A 19,123-nucleotide genomic window follows, 5' to 3' on the forward strand; every position below is an offset into this window, starting at 1 on the left:
ATCTCTTCCACAGACTTCTCATCAATTTCCTATTTTGTCAAACCATTTGTCAGATTATTCTTTGGTTATTTTTTTTTTACTGGACTTAAAGAGTTCGGGTTAAGATTTTTAAAAAAAGAACTGGGCAGTTTCACCTAATTTTTACCAGAAATATTATCATTTGCACATTGTACTCCTGATCAAAGGCTGGACTTATGGCCAGTGAAACTTAGAGGACTTACCACTTCTGTGAATTCATTACTTCCCAAATCCAGTCTTTCCAGCTGGGTCAGTCTATTCATGGTTCTATTGACAAAGTAACAAAGAATTAATCATACAGAAATATCAACAAAACAGACACTTTCAAATCTCATGGTTTAAAACATACCCATATAATGGAGAAAACTTTCAAAGGTTTTGTTAAGAATACAAGCAGAATTAGATACTACGTTAAATTAAAGCAACACGGGTTGTAGAGATGGTACAATGCTTGTAAGTACTTGCTCTTCCCCAAGAGGACTAGGGGTTCAATTCTTAGCACTCACATGGTAGTTCACAACCATTCACAACTATAGTTCCAGGGTATCCAATGCCTACTTCTGAACTCCACAGGAACCAAACATACTTATATGGTGCACACTTATACATCCAGGCAAAAACACTCACACATAAGATGGGTACATCTAATAAGAAAAAATTATAAGTTAAAGCAATAATATATCATGTTCAACATTCACCCAAGAGGTTAATATTTCTTTGTAAAAAAATTAAAATTAAGCGCAAGGCCCTGGGTTCGGTCCCCAGCTCCGAAAAAAAAAAAGAACCAAAAAAAAAAAAAATTAAAATTAAAGCAACAGGGCTGGAGAGATGGCTCAGTGGTTAAGAGCACCGACTGCTCTTCCAGAGGTCCTGAGTTCAAATCCCAGCAACCACATGGTGGCTCACAACCATCTGTAATGAGATCCGATGCCCTCTTCTGGTATGTCTGAAGACAGCTACAGTGTACTCATATATAATAAATGAATAAATAAAATTTAAAAAAAAAATTAAAGCAACAGCAGGGGATTTGTTTTAGGAAATCTACAGTCAGTTCTCAGCAACTCTGCAGTGGCTCACAATCATACCTAATTCCAGTTTTCATGGACCTGCTGCCATGCCTGACCTCTGCAGGCACCAGGTACATTCAGACAAAACATTCATACATTAAATAAAATAAATAAATCTAAAAACAAATTAAAAATAAATTAGAAAAATGCAGATTCTGAAATGAAGGAAATTATGCCATAATTTTATTTCTATGACAAAAAATGTTTTAAACAAAATTAACTGAAAATTCATTCAAATGTATATTTATGTTAGGAATTGCTTAATTAGAAAAACAACTCTTTGTATACACTTAGGCACTATCACATTTCACACAAGAAGTGTGCTTCTTACACACTAAGATTTCGCAGCATGAGATAAAGTAATATGACAAGTTCATTGAGCTACCATTAGTATTAGACTTTCAAATTTTATTGTATTGGAAACAAAATCTTAAAAACAAAGGGACCTGAACATTTTTTAAAGTATGTAAGAATAAACAATAAACTCTATTAATATATTTTTCCAGCTTTCAAGAAAAGAATGTCTTTCCACAAATCCACCCTACAAAGGATAATAGATGGAAAATTCCAACACATGGAGGGAAACTACATCCTAGAAAAACCAAGAAAGCAATCTCCTTGCAACTGAACCAAAAGAAGAGAGCTACACAAACATAATTCCATCTTTAACAACAAAAATAACAGGAAACAACAATCACTATTCCTTAATATCTGTCAACAACAATGGATTCAATTCCCCAATAAAAAGATAGAGACTAACAAACTGGATGTGTAAACAGGACCCAGCATTTTGCTGCATACCGGAAACACACCTCAGAGAAAAAGACAGACACTACTTCAGAGTAAAAGGCTAGAAAACAATTTTCCAAGCAAATGTTCCCAAGAAGCAAGCTGGAGTAGCCATTCTAATATTGAATATAATCAACTTTTAACCAAAAGTCATCAAAGAAGGAAGGACACTTCACATTCATCAAAGGCAAAAATCCACCAAGATGAAGTTTCAATCCTGAATATCTATGCACCAAATGCGAGGGCACCTACATTCATAAAAGAAACCTTACTAAAGCTCAAAGCACACACTGCACCTCACACAATAATAGTGGGAGATTTCAACACCCTGCTGTCATCAATGGACAGATCACAGAAACAAACTAAACAGAGACACAAAGAAACTAACAGAAGTTATTAACAAAATGGATTTAACAATTATTTATAGAACATTTCATCCTAAAACAAAGGAATAAATCTTTTTTTTTTTTAATTAACTTGAGTATTTCTTATATACATTTCGAGTGTTATTCCCTTTCCCGGTTTCCGGGCAAACATCCCCCTCCCCCCTCCCCTTCCTTATGGGTGTTCCCCTCCCCAACCTCCCCCCATTGCCGCCCTCCCCACAACAGTCTAGTTCACTGGGGGTTCAGTCTTAGCAGGACCCATGGCTTCCCCTTCCACTGGTGCTCTTACTAGGATAAGAATAAATCGTCTTCTCAGCACCTCATGGTAAGTTCTCCAAAACTGACCAAATAATCTCAGTCACAAAACAGGCCTCACCAGATGCAGGACGACTAGAATAATCCCATGCATCCTATCAGATCACCATGGACTAAGTAAGGCTGACCTTCTTCCTTTTTTATTAATTTTAATATTCTTTATTAGACTGGTAATACCTGAGAGCATTTTTGACTCCTTGGGAGACATTTGTTAATTTCTAGAGACATTTTTAGTTGCCAAATGCTGGTGTATCCATTGGACAGAGCCCAGGGATGTAGTGAAATTGGTTATGGTGGATAACATGGCTACCAAACAAAGATCTCCCTGGATTGCAAATTAAAGTGGAGGGATGGAAACTGCACCCACCAATTTTACTTGGACAGTAAAAATAAAACTAACACTTCCCATAATTTTTCTAGGTAGGGGTGGTCACAAGACCTAGAAACTTATGAAAAGAAAATGTCTTGAGCAAAATTACAATGCATGTTGAGGTAAAAATCCCAATTATTCCACTCCTTCCAGTGATGGACTGCCCCTTCTTCTTTTTAACATTTTAAATTGGATTTTTAAAAATTTATTTACATTTCAAATGTTATCTCCTTTCCCAGTTTCCTGTCCATAAACACCCTATCCTATCATCCTTCCCACTTCTTCATTGAGGGTGTTGCCCAACCCATCTACCCACCTGTTTGTGCCTCCCAGTCCTGACATTCCCCTAAACTGGGGGGTCTAAAGCTGACCTTCAATAAAATCAAAACAGTACAACAGTAAGCCCACACATACATGGAAGCTGAACAATGCTCTACTCAATGATGACTAGAGACTTTTTAGAATTTAATGACAATGAAGGCACAACATACCCAAATTTATGAGACACAATGAAAGCAGTGCTAATAGGAAAACTCATAGCTCTGAGGGTCTGCAAAAAGAGACTGGGGATACAATAACAGCTTGATAGCACAACTGAAGGCTCTAAAACAAAAAGAAGCAAACACACCCAAGAGGAGTAGACAGCAAGAACTAATCAAACTCAGAGCTAAAATCAACCAAGTAGAAACAAAAGGAACTATACAAAGAATCAACAAAACTAGGAGCTAATTTTTTGAGAAATATAAACAAGATAGATAAACCCTCAGCCAGACTAACCAGAGGGCACAGAGAGTGTACCCAAATTAACAAAATCAGAAATGAAAAGAGAAATATAACAACAGAATCTGACGAAATTAAAAAAAAATCATTAGATCCTATGTCTATATTCAACAAAACTGGAAAATCTGTGGAGGAAATGGACAATTTTCTAGACAAATACCAGGTACCGCAGTTAAATCAGGAACAGATAAACCATCTAAACAATCCCATAACTCCTAAAGAAATAGAAGCAGTTATTAAAAGTCTCCCAACAAAAAAGAGCCCAGGACCAGATGGGTTCAGTGCAGAATTCTATCAGACCTTCATAGAAGACCTCATCCAATACTATCCTAACTATTCCACAAAATAGAAAGAGATGGAGCACTACTCAATTCCTTCTATGAAGCCACAATTACGCTCATACCTAAACCACACAAAGACCCAACAAAGAAAGAGAACTTCAGACCAATTTCCCTTATGAATTTCGATGCAAAAATACTCAATAAAATTCTTGCAAACCAAATCCAAGAACACATCAAAACAATCATTCACCATGATCAAATAGGCTTCAACCAAGAGATGCAGGGATGGTTCAACATACATAAATCCATCAATGTAATCCATTATATAACAGACTCAAAGGAAAAAAAAAAACACATGATAACTTCATTAGATGCTGAGAAAGCATTTGACAAAAACCAACACTCCTTCTTGTTAAAAAGTCTTGAAAAGATCAGGAATTCAAGGCCCATATCTAAACATAGTAAAAACAATATACAGCAAACCAGTAGCCAATATCAATCTTAATGGAGAAAAATGTGAAGCAATCCCACTAAAATCAGAGACTAAACAAGGCTGTTCACTCTCACCCTACCTACTCAATATAGGACTCCAAGTCCTAGCAGAGCAATTACACAACCAACAGAGGTCAAAAGAATATATATTAGAAAGGAAGAGGTCAAAATAACACTATTTGCAAATGATATACTATACTTAAGTGACCCCAAAATTTCCATGAGAGAATTCCCAAACCTGATAAAAAACTTCAGCAAAGTGGGTGGATATAAAATTAACAATCTGCAATTTGCAAATTCATTTGGAATAACAAAAAACCCAGGAAAGCAAAAACTATCCTCAACAATAAAAGGACTTCAGGGGAATCACTATCCCTGAACTCAAGCAGTATTACAGAGCAGTAGTGATAAAAACTGTATGGTATTGGTACAGAGACAGACAGATAGACCAATGGAATAGAATTGAAGACCCAGAAATGAACCCACACACCTATGGTCACTTGATTTTTGACAAAGGAGCCAAAACCATCCAATGGAAAACAGACAGCATTTTCAGCAAATGGTGCTGGTTCAACTGGAGGGCAACATGTAGAAGAATGCAAATCGATCCATTCTTATAACCCCGTACAAACCTTAAGTCCAAGTGGATCAAGGACCTCCACATTAAACCAGATACACTGAAACTAATAGAAGAGAAAGTGGGGGAAAAGCCTTGAACACATGGGCACAGGGGAAAATTTCCTGAACAGAACACCAATGGCTTACAATTTAAGATCAAGAATCGACAAATGGGACCTCATAAAATTGCAAAGCTTCTGTAACGCAAAAGGACATTGTCTATAGAACAAAACAGCAACCAACAGATTGGGAAAAGATCTTTACCAATCCTGCATCTGATATGGGACTAATATCCAATATATACAAAGATCTCAAGAAGTTAAGACTCTAGAGAGTCATATAACCCTATTAAAAATGGGGTACAGAGCTAAACAAAGAATTCTCAACTGAGGACTATTGTATGGCCAAGATGCACCTAAAGAAATGTTCAACATCCTTCATCAGGGAACTGAAAATCAAAACATTCCTGAGATTCCACCTCATAACAGTGAGAATGGCTAAGATCAAAAACTCAGGTGACTGGGGTTGGGGATTTAGTTTAGTAGTAGAGCGCTTGCCTAGGAAGCGCAAGGCCCTGGGTTCGGTCCCCAGCTCGGGGGGGGGGGGGGGGACAAAAAAAACCTCAGGTGACAGAAGATGCTGGCAAGGATGGAGAGAAAGAAGAACACTCCTTCATTGTTGGTGGGATTGCAAACTGGTACAACCACTCCCGAAATCAGTCTGGCAGTTCCTCAGAATACTGAACATAGTACTACCTGAGGACCCAGCTATACCTCTCCTGGGCATATACCCAAAAGATGCCCCAACATATAACAAGGACACATACTCTACTATGTTCATAGCAGCCTAATTTATAATAGCCAGAAGCTGGAAAGAACCCAAATGTCCTTCAACAGTGGAATGGATACTGAAAATGTGCTACATTTACACAACGGAATACTACTCAGCTATTAAAAACAATGACTTCATGAAATTCATAGGCAAATAGATGGATCTAGAAAATATCATCCTGAATGAGGTAACCCAGTCACAAAAAACACACATTGTATGCACTCACTGATGAGTGGATATTATCCAAAAAGTTCCGAATACCTAGGATACAATTTTCAGACCATATGAAGCTCAAGACAAAGATTAAGACCAAAATGTAGATGCTTTGGTCCTTCTTAGAAGGGGAAACAATATACTCATGAGAGGAAATACAAGGACATAGAGTGGACCAGAGACTGAAGGAAATGCCATCCAGAGACTGCCCCATCTGGGGGATCTATCCCATAAGCAGCTCCAGTCATTTTTGCTGATGCCAAGAAATACTTCCTGACAAGAATCTGATATGGATGTCTTCTGAGAGGCTCTGCCACAGTGTTACTAATACAGATGAGGATGCTTGCGGCTAACCATCAGACTGAGCACAGGGAACTCAATGGAGGAGTTAGAGAAAGGACTCAAGGAGCTGAAGGGGTTTGCAACCCCATAAGAAGAAAAACAATTATCAACCATCCAGATCTCCCAGAACTCCCAGGGTCTAAACCATCATCCCAAGAGTACACAGGGATGGACCTATGGCTCCAGCAGCATATGTAGCAGAGGATGGCATTGTCTGGCATCAACAGTAGGAGACGCCCTTGGGCCTGAGAATGCTCATTTCCCCAGTGTAGGGGAATGCCAGGGTGTTCAGGTTGGAGTGGGTGGGTGGGAGGGGGAGCAACTTACCAGAAGCAGAGGGAGGGAGGATTTGAGAGGGGTGAACCGCAAAGGGGATAACATTTGAAATGTAAATACATAAACTATTCAATAAAAAAGGATGTTTAGGCATGTAGTGATAACATGGAAAAATTATAGCAATGATTTGAATAATATGATCAATAAACTAATGGACATTTTTGTAAAAATAAAAAAGAAAGAAGAGAGATGGCGGAGGGAGGGAGGGAGAAAAGAAGAAAGAAGAACGTTAACAACACACACAGCAAATGTAGTGCAATTATGTCATGGGTCCAAACTGAATAAAGACACTTTTCTCCAATCTGAATATTTTAAACATGGCATTCAATCACAACTTCTTTAATTCATTTCACAATTTGAAAAAAAGTGACTTTTACATAAAAGTGACTTTGTTAAAGATTACATAAGAGTGCCTAACGTGTGGAAGGAAGTACAGTTTTATTTCCCTTATTCATGTCCATCTTTGTCTATGAAGCCTATTAGTTCTAATTTCCTTCCTAAAATACAACAATTTCCAGGATCTTTATCAAATGTATAAAGTCACATGCTGTTATCAAGTGGATATCTTCCAACTATTATAAAGCTAGATGGGGGTATGAGAAAAGTGAAGCAGGTTGTTAAGAGAAATAATTGAAAGAACACAGACACACATTCTTGTTTTGATATTGTCAAACTGACAAAATGACAGAAATTTACTTGTAGCAATTAAATACACAGTAAACAGTTGGGCAGCTTGAAGAAATGTAACCTACTCTTGGGCCAGGGTACAAAATAAAAAGCAAAGTATTGGAAAAGCTCAATCACTGATAGTGTCCTGGAAACAGTTCAAAGCAAATTTAAAAATGAAGAATAATATAGGTAGATGACAAAAAGAAAAAATCCATTACAAGTAATCAGCATTTAGTTTCTGATCTGAGCAACCTTGGTTCTATTTGTATATTTCAGAAACCTCAGGGGAAAAACTGCATACTCGAATAAGAAATGCTGCCTAATTCAAGGAGAAATTAGACTGCTCCTCAGAACTTATCTATCAGTGCCCTTCAGAATCCTCCAGGCAGTATTATTTCACTTAACTGTACATGTAAAACAAGTTTTCCCACTGTTTTAATCACACACAAATCTAGAGTTTGCAAGATGGATCAGTGGATAAAGATGCTTGCTGCTAAGTCTTACAGTCTTAGTTTTATTCCTAGGAGAGAACTGACTCCTTCTCATTCTACCCACATATGCACACATGCATACATGGTTGCTTTCTAAAATTTAAATCTGGTCACACAATCTAAATGCCCATATATATTTAATATTTAAAACATGGCCTCTGTATTTATACCTTATAAGTTATAGATTAATTTTAGTTATACTGTTTTCTAAAATAAGAAAAAAACTGTATTAAAGTCATTTATATGGCTGCATGACTCTCTGAAGAGTTCAAGTTCACTGAGTTGCCTATGGCATCAAAAGGTCTGGAGGCTACAGCTTGCATCTTCTACATCCCTGTGAAGACATGTTACAGACGTGGTCCCTAGCCTGTAGTATACACAAAAGTGGTGGAACCCATAGGAAAGCAGTCCAGTGTTAGAAAGCTAGACCAGGGGAGGGTAAAGAAGGGGCCATAGGAACTTGACCACCTGACTCATGCTTTTCTCTTTCCTTCCAAAATGTCACACAGTGATCACTTTTCTCTACCTCACTAGAGTGTCAAAAGCCAGGGATCAGCCAACTACAAGAAACACTGGACATCATGACCTTTCCTGAAATAGACCTTTCCTGAAAGTCTACATCAGGGCAATAAGATGTCAGAAGGAAGACACTCACCACATGTGACTCTTGAGACTGATTCCCAAAGCCCACATGGCGAATGAAAAGGAACAGACTCTGGTAAGTGGTCTCCTGACTTTAACAATCAAATCATGGCATGAGCGCGCGCGCGCGCACACACACACACACACACACACACACACACACACACACACACACACACACGAGAGACAAAGAGACAAAGGGCAATAAATTGAAACTGCACTTCTCTTTTAAAGTTTTGGGGTTGAAAGTGTCCGTATTAGCTGTGTTTCTCATTACTATGATAAAAATACTTGAATAAAGCAAAAAAAAAAAATTTTTTTTAACCAGGCATTCTGTCACAGTGAAAGAAAGCTACCTTCCTGTCATTTGCTACTACAATAAACAATTTTTTAGCCTTTTCATACCCTTCATACCCAGAAAAGCTTTGAACTAAGCCAGTACCAAATCAGTAATATATACCTCATAAAATCATAATATGATTTTCTAATTTATACTTATCAGTATGACTACAAAGTTCTACATAATAAAGCAAACCACTAGGCTTAATATAGTCACTTGTAATTAAAATTAAGTGTGGTCTCTGCTCTCAAAGACATATAATCATATAGTTGACATACATGCATGTGTACATGTTAATCAGAGAAGAAGATAACAGAAAAAAGATACATTAAAATTATTTAATATTTAATATAAAGCAAGAACAGCTAGAGAAAATGTAACAGCTGTGGATATGTTCTTCTAAAATTTTATTTGTAAATATGTATGGTAATTCATGTTTAACCACAGACTATTAAACTTTTTAGTGATGCATTCAAAATTCTATTTGTTTAGTAAATGGCCACAGACCACAATCTATTTTGAATTAGAAGTTCTGTCTTACCAACCAGACCCCACCAGAACTCCAGAAACTAAACCACTAACCAATGAATACACATGGAGAGACCCATGACTTAAGCCACATATGTAGCAGAGGATGGCATTGTCCATCATCAATAGGAGGAAAAGCCCTTGGTCCTGTGAAGACTTCTTTCCCCAATGTAGGGTAATACCAGGGCATTGAGGTTGGAGTGGGTGGATGGGAGTGGGAGCATCCTCATAGAAGCAGGAGGAGGGGGGAGAGGGTATCAAAGAGGGGGGGAAAAGGGATAACATTTGAAATGTAAATACATAAAATATCCAAGAAAAAAAATTTTTAAAAAGTTCTTTTAAATGATTTAATATTACTATTTGTTAAGAATCTGTAAGTTCTTGATGTTAGCTTGTATTAGAGAACCAATCACTACTTTCTAGTTTTACAAGACTATAAAGTCATATAAAAAGTTCTGTAGTATGGTGGGTTGAATAGGTTTGGCCTCCAAAGACTCATGTGTTTGAATGCTTTGCCCACAGCTAGTGGCGCTATGAGAAGGTGTGGTCTTGCTGGAGGCAGTGTGCCACTGTGAGGGCAGGCTTTGAGGTCTCCTATGCTCAGGCTCTGCCCAGTATGGAATGAGAGCCTCCTCATGGCTGCCTTTGGATTAAGATGCAGAATTCTTGGCTCCTCCAGCACCATGTCTGCCTGGACACTGCCAGGTTTCCCACCATGAGGTTAATGGACTGAACCTCAGAAACTGTAAGCCAGTCCTAATTAATGCTTTATGAATGATAGTTGCCCTAGCATGGTGTCTCTTCACAGCAATAGAACCCTAAAAAGACATGCAGTTACAAAACCTCACAAGGACATCTTTCATGAATCAGTGTGAATAATGACCATGAGCTCTACCACAGAATCTGTCTGAAACTCATATTTTCTTCTTCTTCTTCTTTTTTTTTTTCTTTTTTCCGGAGCTGGGGACCGAACCCAGGGCCTTGCGCTTGCTAGGCAAGCGCTCTACCACTGAGCTAAATCCCAACCCCTCACATTTTCTTAATATTAGATTTTCTGTGTCATATGTAAGACTGTGGTTCAAAGAAGTAAAGGTCAGTGTTATCATACTACCATACTTAATACCAACAAACTCATACCTTTTTATATTTAATACAAAGAATTATATAAAAACATGTCTTCCAAAATAACATACTTGTATTTTAAATAAAATGAAAAAGTCTTAACTGGATTTGGAAAAGCCACACACTGACTTACTTAGGCAACATTTTCAACTGATTTTCTCTAAGTTCTAGTATCTGGAGTTTAGTTAATCTGTAAAATAAAGAACAGATAAAGACAAAACAATCAAATACAAGGCATTGCATTAACAAGTGCCACATTTGAAAGTTAACTGTGTAATTAACTACATGTAAAGCAAGTTGATTGTGAAAGGAGGGGAAAGAATTTTAATAGAGCTAGGTATCCTTTAATCCCAGCACTCTGGAGGCACAGGCAGGTGGACGGGTCTGTGAGTTCAAATGCAGTATGATTTACGTAGAGTCCCACACCAGCAGGGGTTACCATCTTGAGCAAAACAAAACGAACAAGCGTGAGGAAAAAATTGAGCTCAATTTCTTTTTTATTGCTTTTTCTTTTCTTTTGTTGTTGTTGAGACAGCACTGGGTGTCCTGAAACTTGATCTGTAGATCAGGCTGGCCTCAAACTTATAGAGATCCACCTGCCTCTGCCTGTGAAGTGCTTGGATTAAAGATGAGTACTACCACAACTGTGGAGCGCAATTTAGAAACCATTTTTTAAATTACTGCATGTGCATTATGTGTATGTGTGGGTGCTCATGTGCCACAGCACAAATATAGAAGTCAAAGGACAACTTTATGCAGTTAGTTTTTTCTCTCCACCATCTTAAGGTTTCAAGGGTCAGGTTCAAGATGCAAGGCTTTCACCTGCAGAGTCCTTTTCACCAGCCCCAGGCTGACCACTGTAATACATTTTCAAAGGGACAAAGTATTTAGTCCTAATTTTCAATTCTAGAATAAATTGTATGCCTTTTACTAAAAAACTAACCTACAAATCCACTTACCACTTCAGTATAATGAGACAACAATGCAAATGGCTAAGAAGAAATAAATTAAGGGAAATTAAGGATCATAAAGAAAAATTACTCTGACACTTGAGAGTGGGCCCAGAGAAATGAAAGAGACCTCAGAAAGAGAACCCCTTTCTTAAGAAGTTTAATTCTCAAAAGGAAAACAGCTAATTGTTAAGTCACTTTAGAATTTTGTAAATGCTAATCCAGCATTCAGTGTCTCAAACACAGATGCACTGCTCACGTTGAAATATCTGATCTTGCCAGCTTAAACAGTGCTTTTTTTTTAAACTGGCATTTACTGTTTATTTGGAGTTGTAAATCAGAGTGGAAATAATTCAAAAGAACTACAAGAATTGATATGCTTGGAAAAACTACAAAAGAAATCCCTATGGACTGTAATTAATGTGTTACTATTTTGAAATTGTGTGAACGTTACAGAAGCTAACAATATAAATGTCTTCAAAATAATCTATAATTTACCTGCCAAAATTAGCTGGTAAGAATTCAAGGAAAGCATCATTCAGATATAACTGGGTTAGGTTTAGCAGCTGAGAAAACCCATCAGGGAGCCTATATAAAATACAAAAAAATTAAATTAAGTACATGTTTAAGATGTCAGTCTCTTGCCAAAAATCTTTCTCAGAATTTGTATAAAATAGCTTCTCAACAAATAATAGTTATGCTTTTACTACTAGCTATCTTTAAATTAAGCTTTTTTCTAATAACCTACCCTGTTGTAAAAATAGTAACAGCATGTCTTTGTAAAAAGAAAAATGTTTTAGTATCATAAATCTGCACATAATATTACATTTAAAATGAGCCACAAACATAATTATGAATTAACAAGTACCTTTTAATATATCTCATCCAACATAAATTAAAAGGGTTACTAGTAAGATATATGGGTCTTTGTTGTGAAAACTGGTCCTATAGGATGTTAAACTATACATATAAACCTGGACTCTACAAACTTAGATAGCAGTAGTATCAGTACATACACACACACGCACGCACGCACGCACGCACGCACGCACGCACGCACGCACACCCATCCCTACCACTACTCACAAACTCACATGCCCACTGGAAAAGAAAAATCTCCAAAATGCTAAATGTCCCTAAGTATTAAACAGTCAACAGTTAAAAATCACTGGGTTTATATTATTTTCAGTTTCAACCTTTATATATAATATATAAATGACTAAGGTTGTAGAGCTTCATAATGAGCAAAGAAGAAATTGAACAGGTAAATGATAGATTAAGGTCAGGTAAGAACCTGTATTTATTTTATACTTCTATTCACATCTGCTCACAAAGCAAATTACAGATGTCAAACTTGATGCGAGAAAAAAATCCAAAAGTATATCTATTTCATCTTTCGATATTTGTCCCGGATTATTACAGGCACAAAATCCCCATGCAGTAAGATATATCAGACTTTGACTCGTTTATTTTTCCTTTACCTCATAATATCCCACCATCTTCAAAACCAAGTAAACCAACCAAAGTAAAGTTCTGGTAAAACTTCTCCTGGAGTATAAAGTTCTGGTAAAACTTCTCCTGGAGTAAGTATTCTAGTTATTCTTTCAACATGGTTGTCCTAATCTCTGCTTCATTCTATTCACTGCTAGACTAACATCTCAACTTTGTAACACTTAACAGCTTTCATGATGAAAATCTTTGTTTACAGACATTACTATTATAAAAGAACACATACCCTCGGGTATATGCTGTAACTACTTATCTGCCTTTCTCTTCAGTTTTCTTAGTTTGTTTTGAAAGGGCACCATCTGGTGGCATGTTCCAATTTTGGTCTCACTTTTTACACTGACTGTGAGATCTAAAGCACTGACATTCTCTCTTTAGATCTCAAATTTGTATCTGAGGTATATGGGTCAGAATGACTATTAGAAGGTATCTAAAATGGAATCTCTGTGGGGCTGGAGAGATGGCTTAGGGTTAACAGTACTGGCTGCTCTTCCAGAGAATCCAGGTTTGATTCCCAGAACCCTCAGGTGGCTCACAAGTGTCTACTGCTTCAGTTCCAAGGATTCAAAGCCCTCTTCTAGCCTCTTTAGGTACCACGCAAACACATGGTACACAGACATACACACAAGCAACACCCACCAGTTTTTCATACGCATACACACACAGTGCATGTAAGAGTGCACCCATGTGGTACACAGACATACATGCAGACCTAACACTTATTCATATACATTCATTCACACACACAGACGCACGCACGCAGGAAACAAACAAACTTGAATCTCTGTATAACTTTAAGACAGATAATTTTTGTTAAAGTAGTTAAAGAAATATTCTATATTCTACTGCAAAACTGTCGTTGCTCTCTAATTGTTATAGTGAAAGGACAGCTGACAATTCAGCTGAAAGACTTACTTAGAAATAGGGTTTACACTGGCCTCCACAACTGTCAAAACTTTACAATTTTTAATATTTTCTGGAAATTCTTGTATTCCTAGAAAACAAACAATCAAATTAATAGACTATATTAGAGATACATCAGTCTTTAAAGAGAAGTGTATTACAAAGGCTAGAATAATAACACTCATTGTGAAGATTCAGAAACTAATTACCAACTAAGGAAGAACTCAGGAAACTGACACACTAATGTGATCAAGCCACTTCCACAACACTCTATCTCCCGTTTAACTTCCCTTCACCTGCCTGTTTATATCTGCTAACTACTTCAATTAGTTTTCTTTCCCTTTCTTAGCACTTCTGGAAAGTAGTACTTTTTTATGGACTGGTGAATGATAAAGACACAAGTACAGAACAGTTAACATTCTGGTTTGCCCTCAGGTAAAAAGAAAACTGCTTTACAACAGTGGGCTCCAGAGTAGGCTGGTGCCTAGCACACATGAATAACAAACGGACCTGCAAGTGAAGACTGGAAATACGGATTAGACACACCCTAAAATGTGCCCTGAGCAAATACTGTCTAACGCCCAAATAAACATGTTCTTATTCTTCCCAATCTGTCTCCCCTCCTTTCCAACATTCTTACTTCACAAAGCCCACTGGGACACTTCCAGTGTAACTACTTAAGGGCCACAGTATTTCTGCACATTATCATGTGTATGTTTCAAGTGACCTAAGCATTTTAGTTTCTGCATGTTCTTCAGACCAGTAAGGTAAATAATTTCTTTTTAATACCCAATCTGCTATACACCTGGGTATTTGAAATAGACCTTTAAATTATTATCAAATATTTCCAGTTTTATTTATTTTTTATTGAATATATTTCTTTATTTACATTTCAAATATTATTCCCTTTCCTGGTTTCTTGCCCATAAGACCCCTATCCTCTCCCCCTCCCCCATAAGGGTGTTCCCCCCATCCACCCCCTATTACCACCCCCCATTATCAAGTTTTGATAATGATTAGATTTGAAAATATTCTAAGCACATAATCATTTCCTTAGCTTATTACACCAAAAATATAGGAACAAAAAATCTGTGAACTGGAAGCAAACCACAGACAAATTTTAAGTACTAGCACCACTCTACTCTGAATGAACACTAATTAGGAAACTTTCAAAAAGCATCCCCCAAGTGAATTTTATATAGTTTCAGTCATTCACACAATATCATTATCCAATAAGGTTGTCAATATATGGTTATTTAAGATCCTATCAATTTCATCACAAAAAGGTTTTACATTAAAAAAAAACAGAATTCCACATGATAAAATGAATGATGTAAAATCTACATTTAGCAAATTACTCTGGTCAAAACTCACTAATAAAGTGGGTGTGGCAGAATGTGTACTTAACATAATCAAGGTCCTGGGTTTAATTCCCAGCACCATTAAAGAAAAAAATTACCCACAGATGCCAAATATTAGTAGATTAAAAGAACAATAATAATATTGTCACAGAGACTCCTCCTACAAAGTACTTCTGGAATAACAAAGAGTAACTGAATGAGTAGCACCTAAATGAAATGCTGGAGGCCAACAGTTCTCACCCTTCCTAATGCTGCGACCCTTCAACCTAGTTCCTTATGTTGTGGTGACCTCCAACCATACAGTTACTTCATTACTATGTCATAGCTGTAAACTTACTACTGTAATGGCTAGTAAGGTAGAAGTTACAAATGACCCAGCAACTCTCTACTACTAGGTATGTATCTAAATTATTATTTAAATGTATTAGGCATGTAAAACATACATTCAAATAAAATGTTGCTCATGTTATTATTTATAATAGCCTTGATGCCCATCAATAACTGAATATATAAACATAATAAACAGAATATAGTATATTCACACTATGGTGTAATCAATATGATACACCATGAATGAGTCCTGAAAAATATTATGCTAAGAGAAGGTAGCCAGACACAAAAGACCATATATTATATGGTTTTCTTTATTAGAAAAATCCACAATAAACATATTTTTGTTATCTTCAGAAACAAAGCAAAAAGAAGGTTGCCTGGTGTTGTATAACTATTCTCTCCAAATTAAAACTTTCAATTGGAGTTCACAGACTTAGAAGGCTCAGCAAACTTCGGAAGAGTCCCACAGCTTCTCCCCAAGATCGTGTGAGAGCAGTAAACAATCACTGGGGAAGGAGACTCCAGGACAGCTTCTCTACAACCTGGGCAGGAGGCCGGGTGATGAACCTTTCATGAGCTGTCAGCAGCTTCGTGATGATGCAGCTGCCCTTGTAGCCCTACTTCTACAAGCAGCACAATAAATGCACTGCCTCAGAATACTAGCGCTTGGGACAATCTCTTTGATCTGTCCATCACTGATGTTCTATCTGATGTAGAAATAAAGGTTGCCCACATCTCCACAGAAGAGTTAGTTACACCAGCGCCTAGGAGCTACTAGACAAGGGTACAGAATTCTCTAGAGGATGATAAAAACATTCTATGTAAGTACTGGAAATACTGGAATAAAACTAGAGCTATGCTAAATTCTACAAAAATGCACAAAATAAGAGTTCTCTTTAATTTTCAAAACTCTTATTATTCCTTCCCTTTCCTAAACTCCGCATGACACTTTTTAAATACTAGGTTTTGTTCCAGTACTTCAGATCCAAACACATCTTTATTTTAGTATTCAGCAAAAATATGCCAAAGACAAAGTGGAAGAAGACGTGTTATAAACTACAAATCCTAGGACATTATCAAAAGTTAAAATGCAGTGAGTAGTCTGGAAAGTGCTTACAGTATAAGAATGAAGGCCTGAGTTTTGATCCCCCACATTCATGCAAAAAAGCTGGGCATGACCAAACCCAGACAATATTGAGGAAGCCAAGAAGTGCATGCTGACAGGAGCCTGACATAGCTGTCTCCTGAGAGGTCTGCCAGAGCATGACAGATACAGAGGTGGATGCTCACAGCCAACCACTGAATTGAAAACAGGATCCCCAATGGAGGAGAAGGAACTGAAGGAGCTGAAGGGGTTTCCAACCCCATAGGGAGAACACAATATCGACCAACCAGAACCCCTGGAGCTCCCAAGGATGAAACCAACATCCAAGAGAACACAGGAATGGACCTATGTCTCCAGTCACATATGTAGCAGAGGATGGTCTTGTCAGGCACCAATGGGAGGAGAGGCCCTTAGTCCTGTGAAGGCTCAATGTCCCAGGATAGGGGAATGCCAGGGTGGGGAGGAGGGTGAGTGGGAAGGTGGGTGAGTGGGTGGGTGAGCACCCTCATAGAAGCAGGGGGAAATAGAGGGTTTCTGGAGGGGAAACTGGGAAAGGGGATAACATTTAAAATGTAAATTTAAAAGCCAGAATACAGCAAATACAGAGGCAAATGCCAGCAGCAAACCACTGAACTGAGAATAGGTCCCCTATTGAAGGAATCAGAGAAAGAACTGGAAGAGCTTGAAGGGGCTCGAGACCCCAAAAGTACAACAATGCCAAGCAATCAGAGCTTCCAGGGACTAAGCCACTACCTAAAGACTATACATGGACTGACCCTGGACTCTGACCCCATAGGTAGCAATGAATATCCTAGTAAGAGCACCAGTGGAAGGGGAAGCCCTGGGTCCTGCTAAGACTGAACCCCCAGTGAACTAGTCTATGGGGGGAGGGCGGCAATGGGGGGAGGGTTGGGAGGGGAACACCCATAAGGAAGGGGAGGGGGGAGGGGGATGTTTGCCCGGAAACCGGGAAAGGGAATAACACTCGAAATGTATATAAGAAATACTCAAGTTAATAAAAAAAAATAAATAAAAAAAAAAAAAAAAAGCTACGCATGCAACTACATGCCTGTAACACCAGCTCTGGGGTGTTGAGACAGAAGAAGACAACGGCTTCCTAACTAGCTATTTTAGCCAAATCAGTCAGTTACAGGCTCAATTAAACACCTTATCTCAAAGAAATAATGTGAGAACACTATTTGACTTCAACCTATGCCACACAAGCACACATATACAAAGTCAGACAGACAGATAGTCCCCGCCCCCCTTCTCTCACACACGCACGCACTCACGCCCGCACGAGTGTAGAAAAGAAAATAATTTTACTGTACTTCACTCGGGTTCATTCTCATCATCTTCTGTCGGTCTTCTTACTCTTTCCGATGTCCTAAGGTTGTAAGGTATAAGCATTCTTTGGGCTCATCCCCCATGCTTATGACCTTAGTGAATCTGCCTAATCTTAGTCATTACATATATGCATTACGTATTCTCAAATGCATACATCTAGAACTTTTTTATGACTTAACTCCATACTTAAAAATAACTGATGAGAGATTGATATCTCAAACAAGAAAGCAAGCAAGCAAATAAAAAGCCAGAGTTCCTGAGATAGCCTAGAAAATGGAAATCTTCAACAGCCACAACTTAAGACAAGGAGTTAATAAGTAGAATATATAAAGAATTGCAAAAATTAAACACATACATGCATAACCCACAAACGTGGAATCAGTAAGTAGGGTAATGAACTTAACAGACAATTCTAAAAGAAAATATGAATGCCAAACAAAGAAACATACAACTACTTGAGATCTACCTCACCTTAGTCAGAATATAACCACTACAGTAATCAGTATAGAGACTTCTCAAAGCACTGAGAACAAAACTACCATACAACCCGGCTACACATTCTGGGGCAAATACCCACAGGGCTCTTTATCATACTCAGAGGTTCTTGCACTTTCATATTTATCGCTGATCTTTTAGTAATAGTAGAGAAACAAAATCAGCCCAGATGCCCATCAGCAAACAGATGATAACAATGTGAGACATATACACAAAGGTATTTTTATTCAGTCACAAAACAAATGAAGTTATGAAATCTGCAGGAAATGGTAAGAACTAGAAAGCATTAAGTGGTGTAACCCAAACTTGGGAAGACTTCAAGCCCTATTTGCTCTCTCTCATAGTCAACTCTCAGCTTTCTTTTATGTGTCCTTTTTTTTCTGTGTGAATTCCTGTTTCTTTCCCCTGCTTGATTATCTGTATACTACACATAACTAGTGTCTAGAGGCCAGAGGTTCCCTGGGATTGCAGTTAAAGGTAGCTGAGAGACTGG

At 37.7% G+C, this 19,123-nt stretch overlaps 1 protein-coding gene across 41 annotated transcripts in view; it reads right to left on the reverse strand.

Moving 5' to 3' along the window:
* Window positions 1-19,123, reverse strand: part of Erbin (erbb2 interacting protein) — a 101,742-nt gene that overhangs the window by 41,815 nt on the left and 40,804 nt on the right. For 31 of the 41 annotated variants that reach the window (NM_001427815.1, XM_087628320.1, XM_087628285.1 and 28 more), the window contains 4 exon segments: window positions 222-285; window positions 10,764-10,820; window positions 12,079-12,168; window positions 14,002-14,080. In NM_001427815.1, coding sequence (NP_001414744.1) covers window positions 222-285; window positions 10,764-10,820; window positions 12,079-12,168; window positions 14,002-14,080 — 290 coding nt within the window. 41 annotated transcript variants of the gene reach the window in all.

The sequence above is a fragment of the Rattus norvegicus genome, chromosome 2 (assembly GCF_021556685.1).
Source record: "Rattus norvegicus strain SHRSP/BbbUtx chromosome 2, alternate assembly SHRSP_T2T, whole genome shotgun sequence".
NCBI classification, from domain to species: Eukaryota; Metazoa; Chordata; class Mammalia; order Rodentia; family Muridae; genus Rattus; species Rattus norvegicus.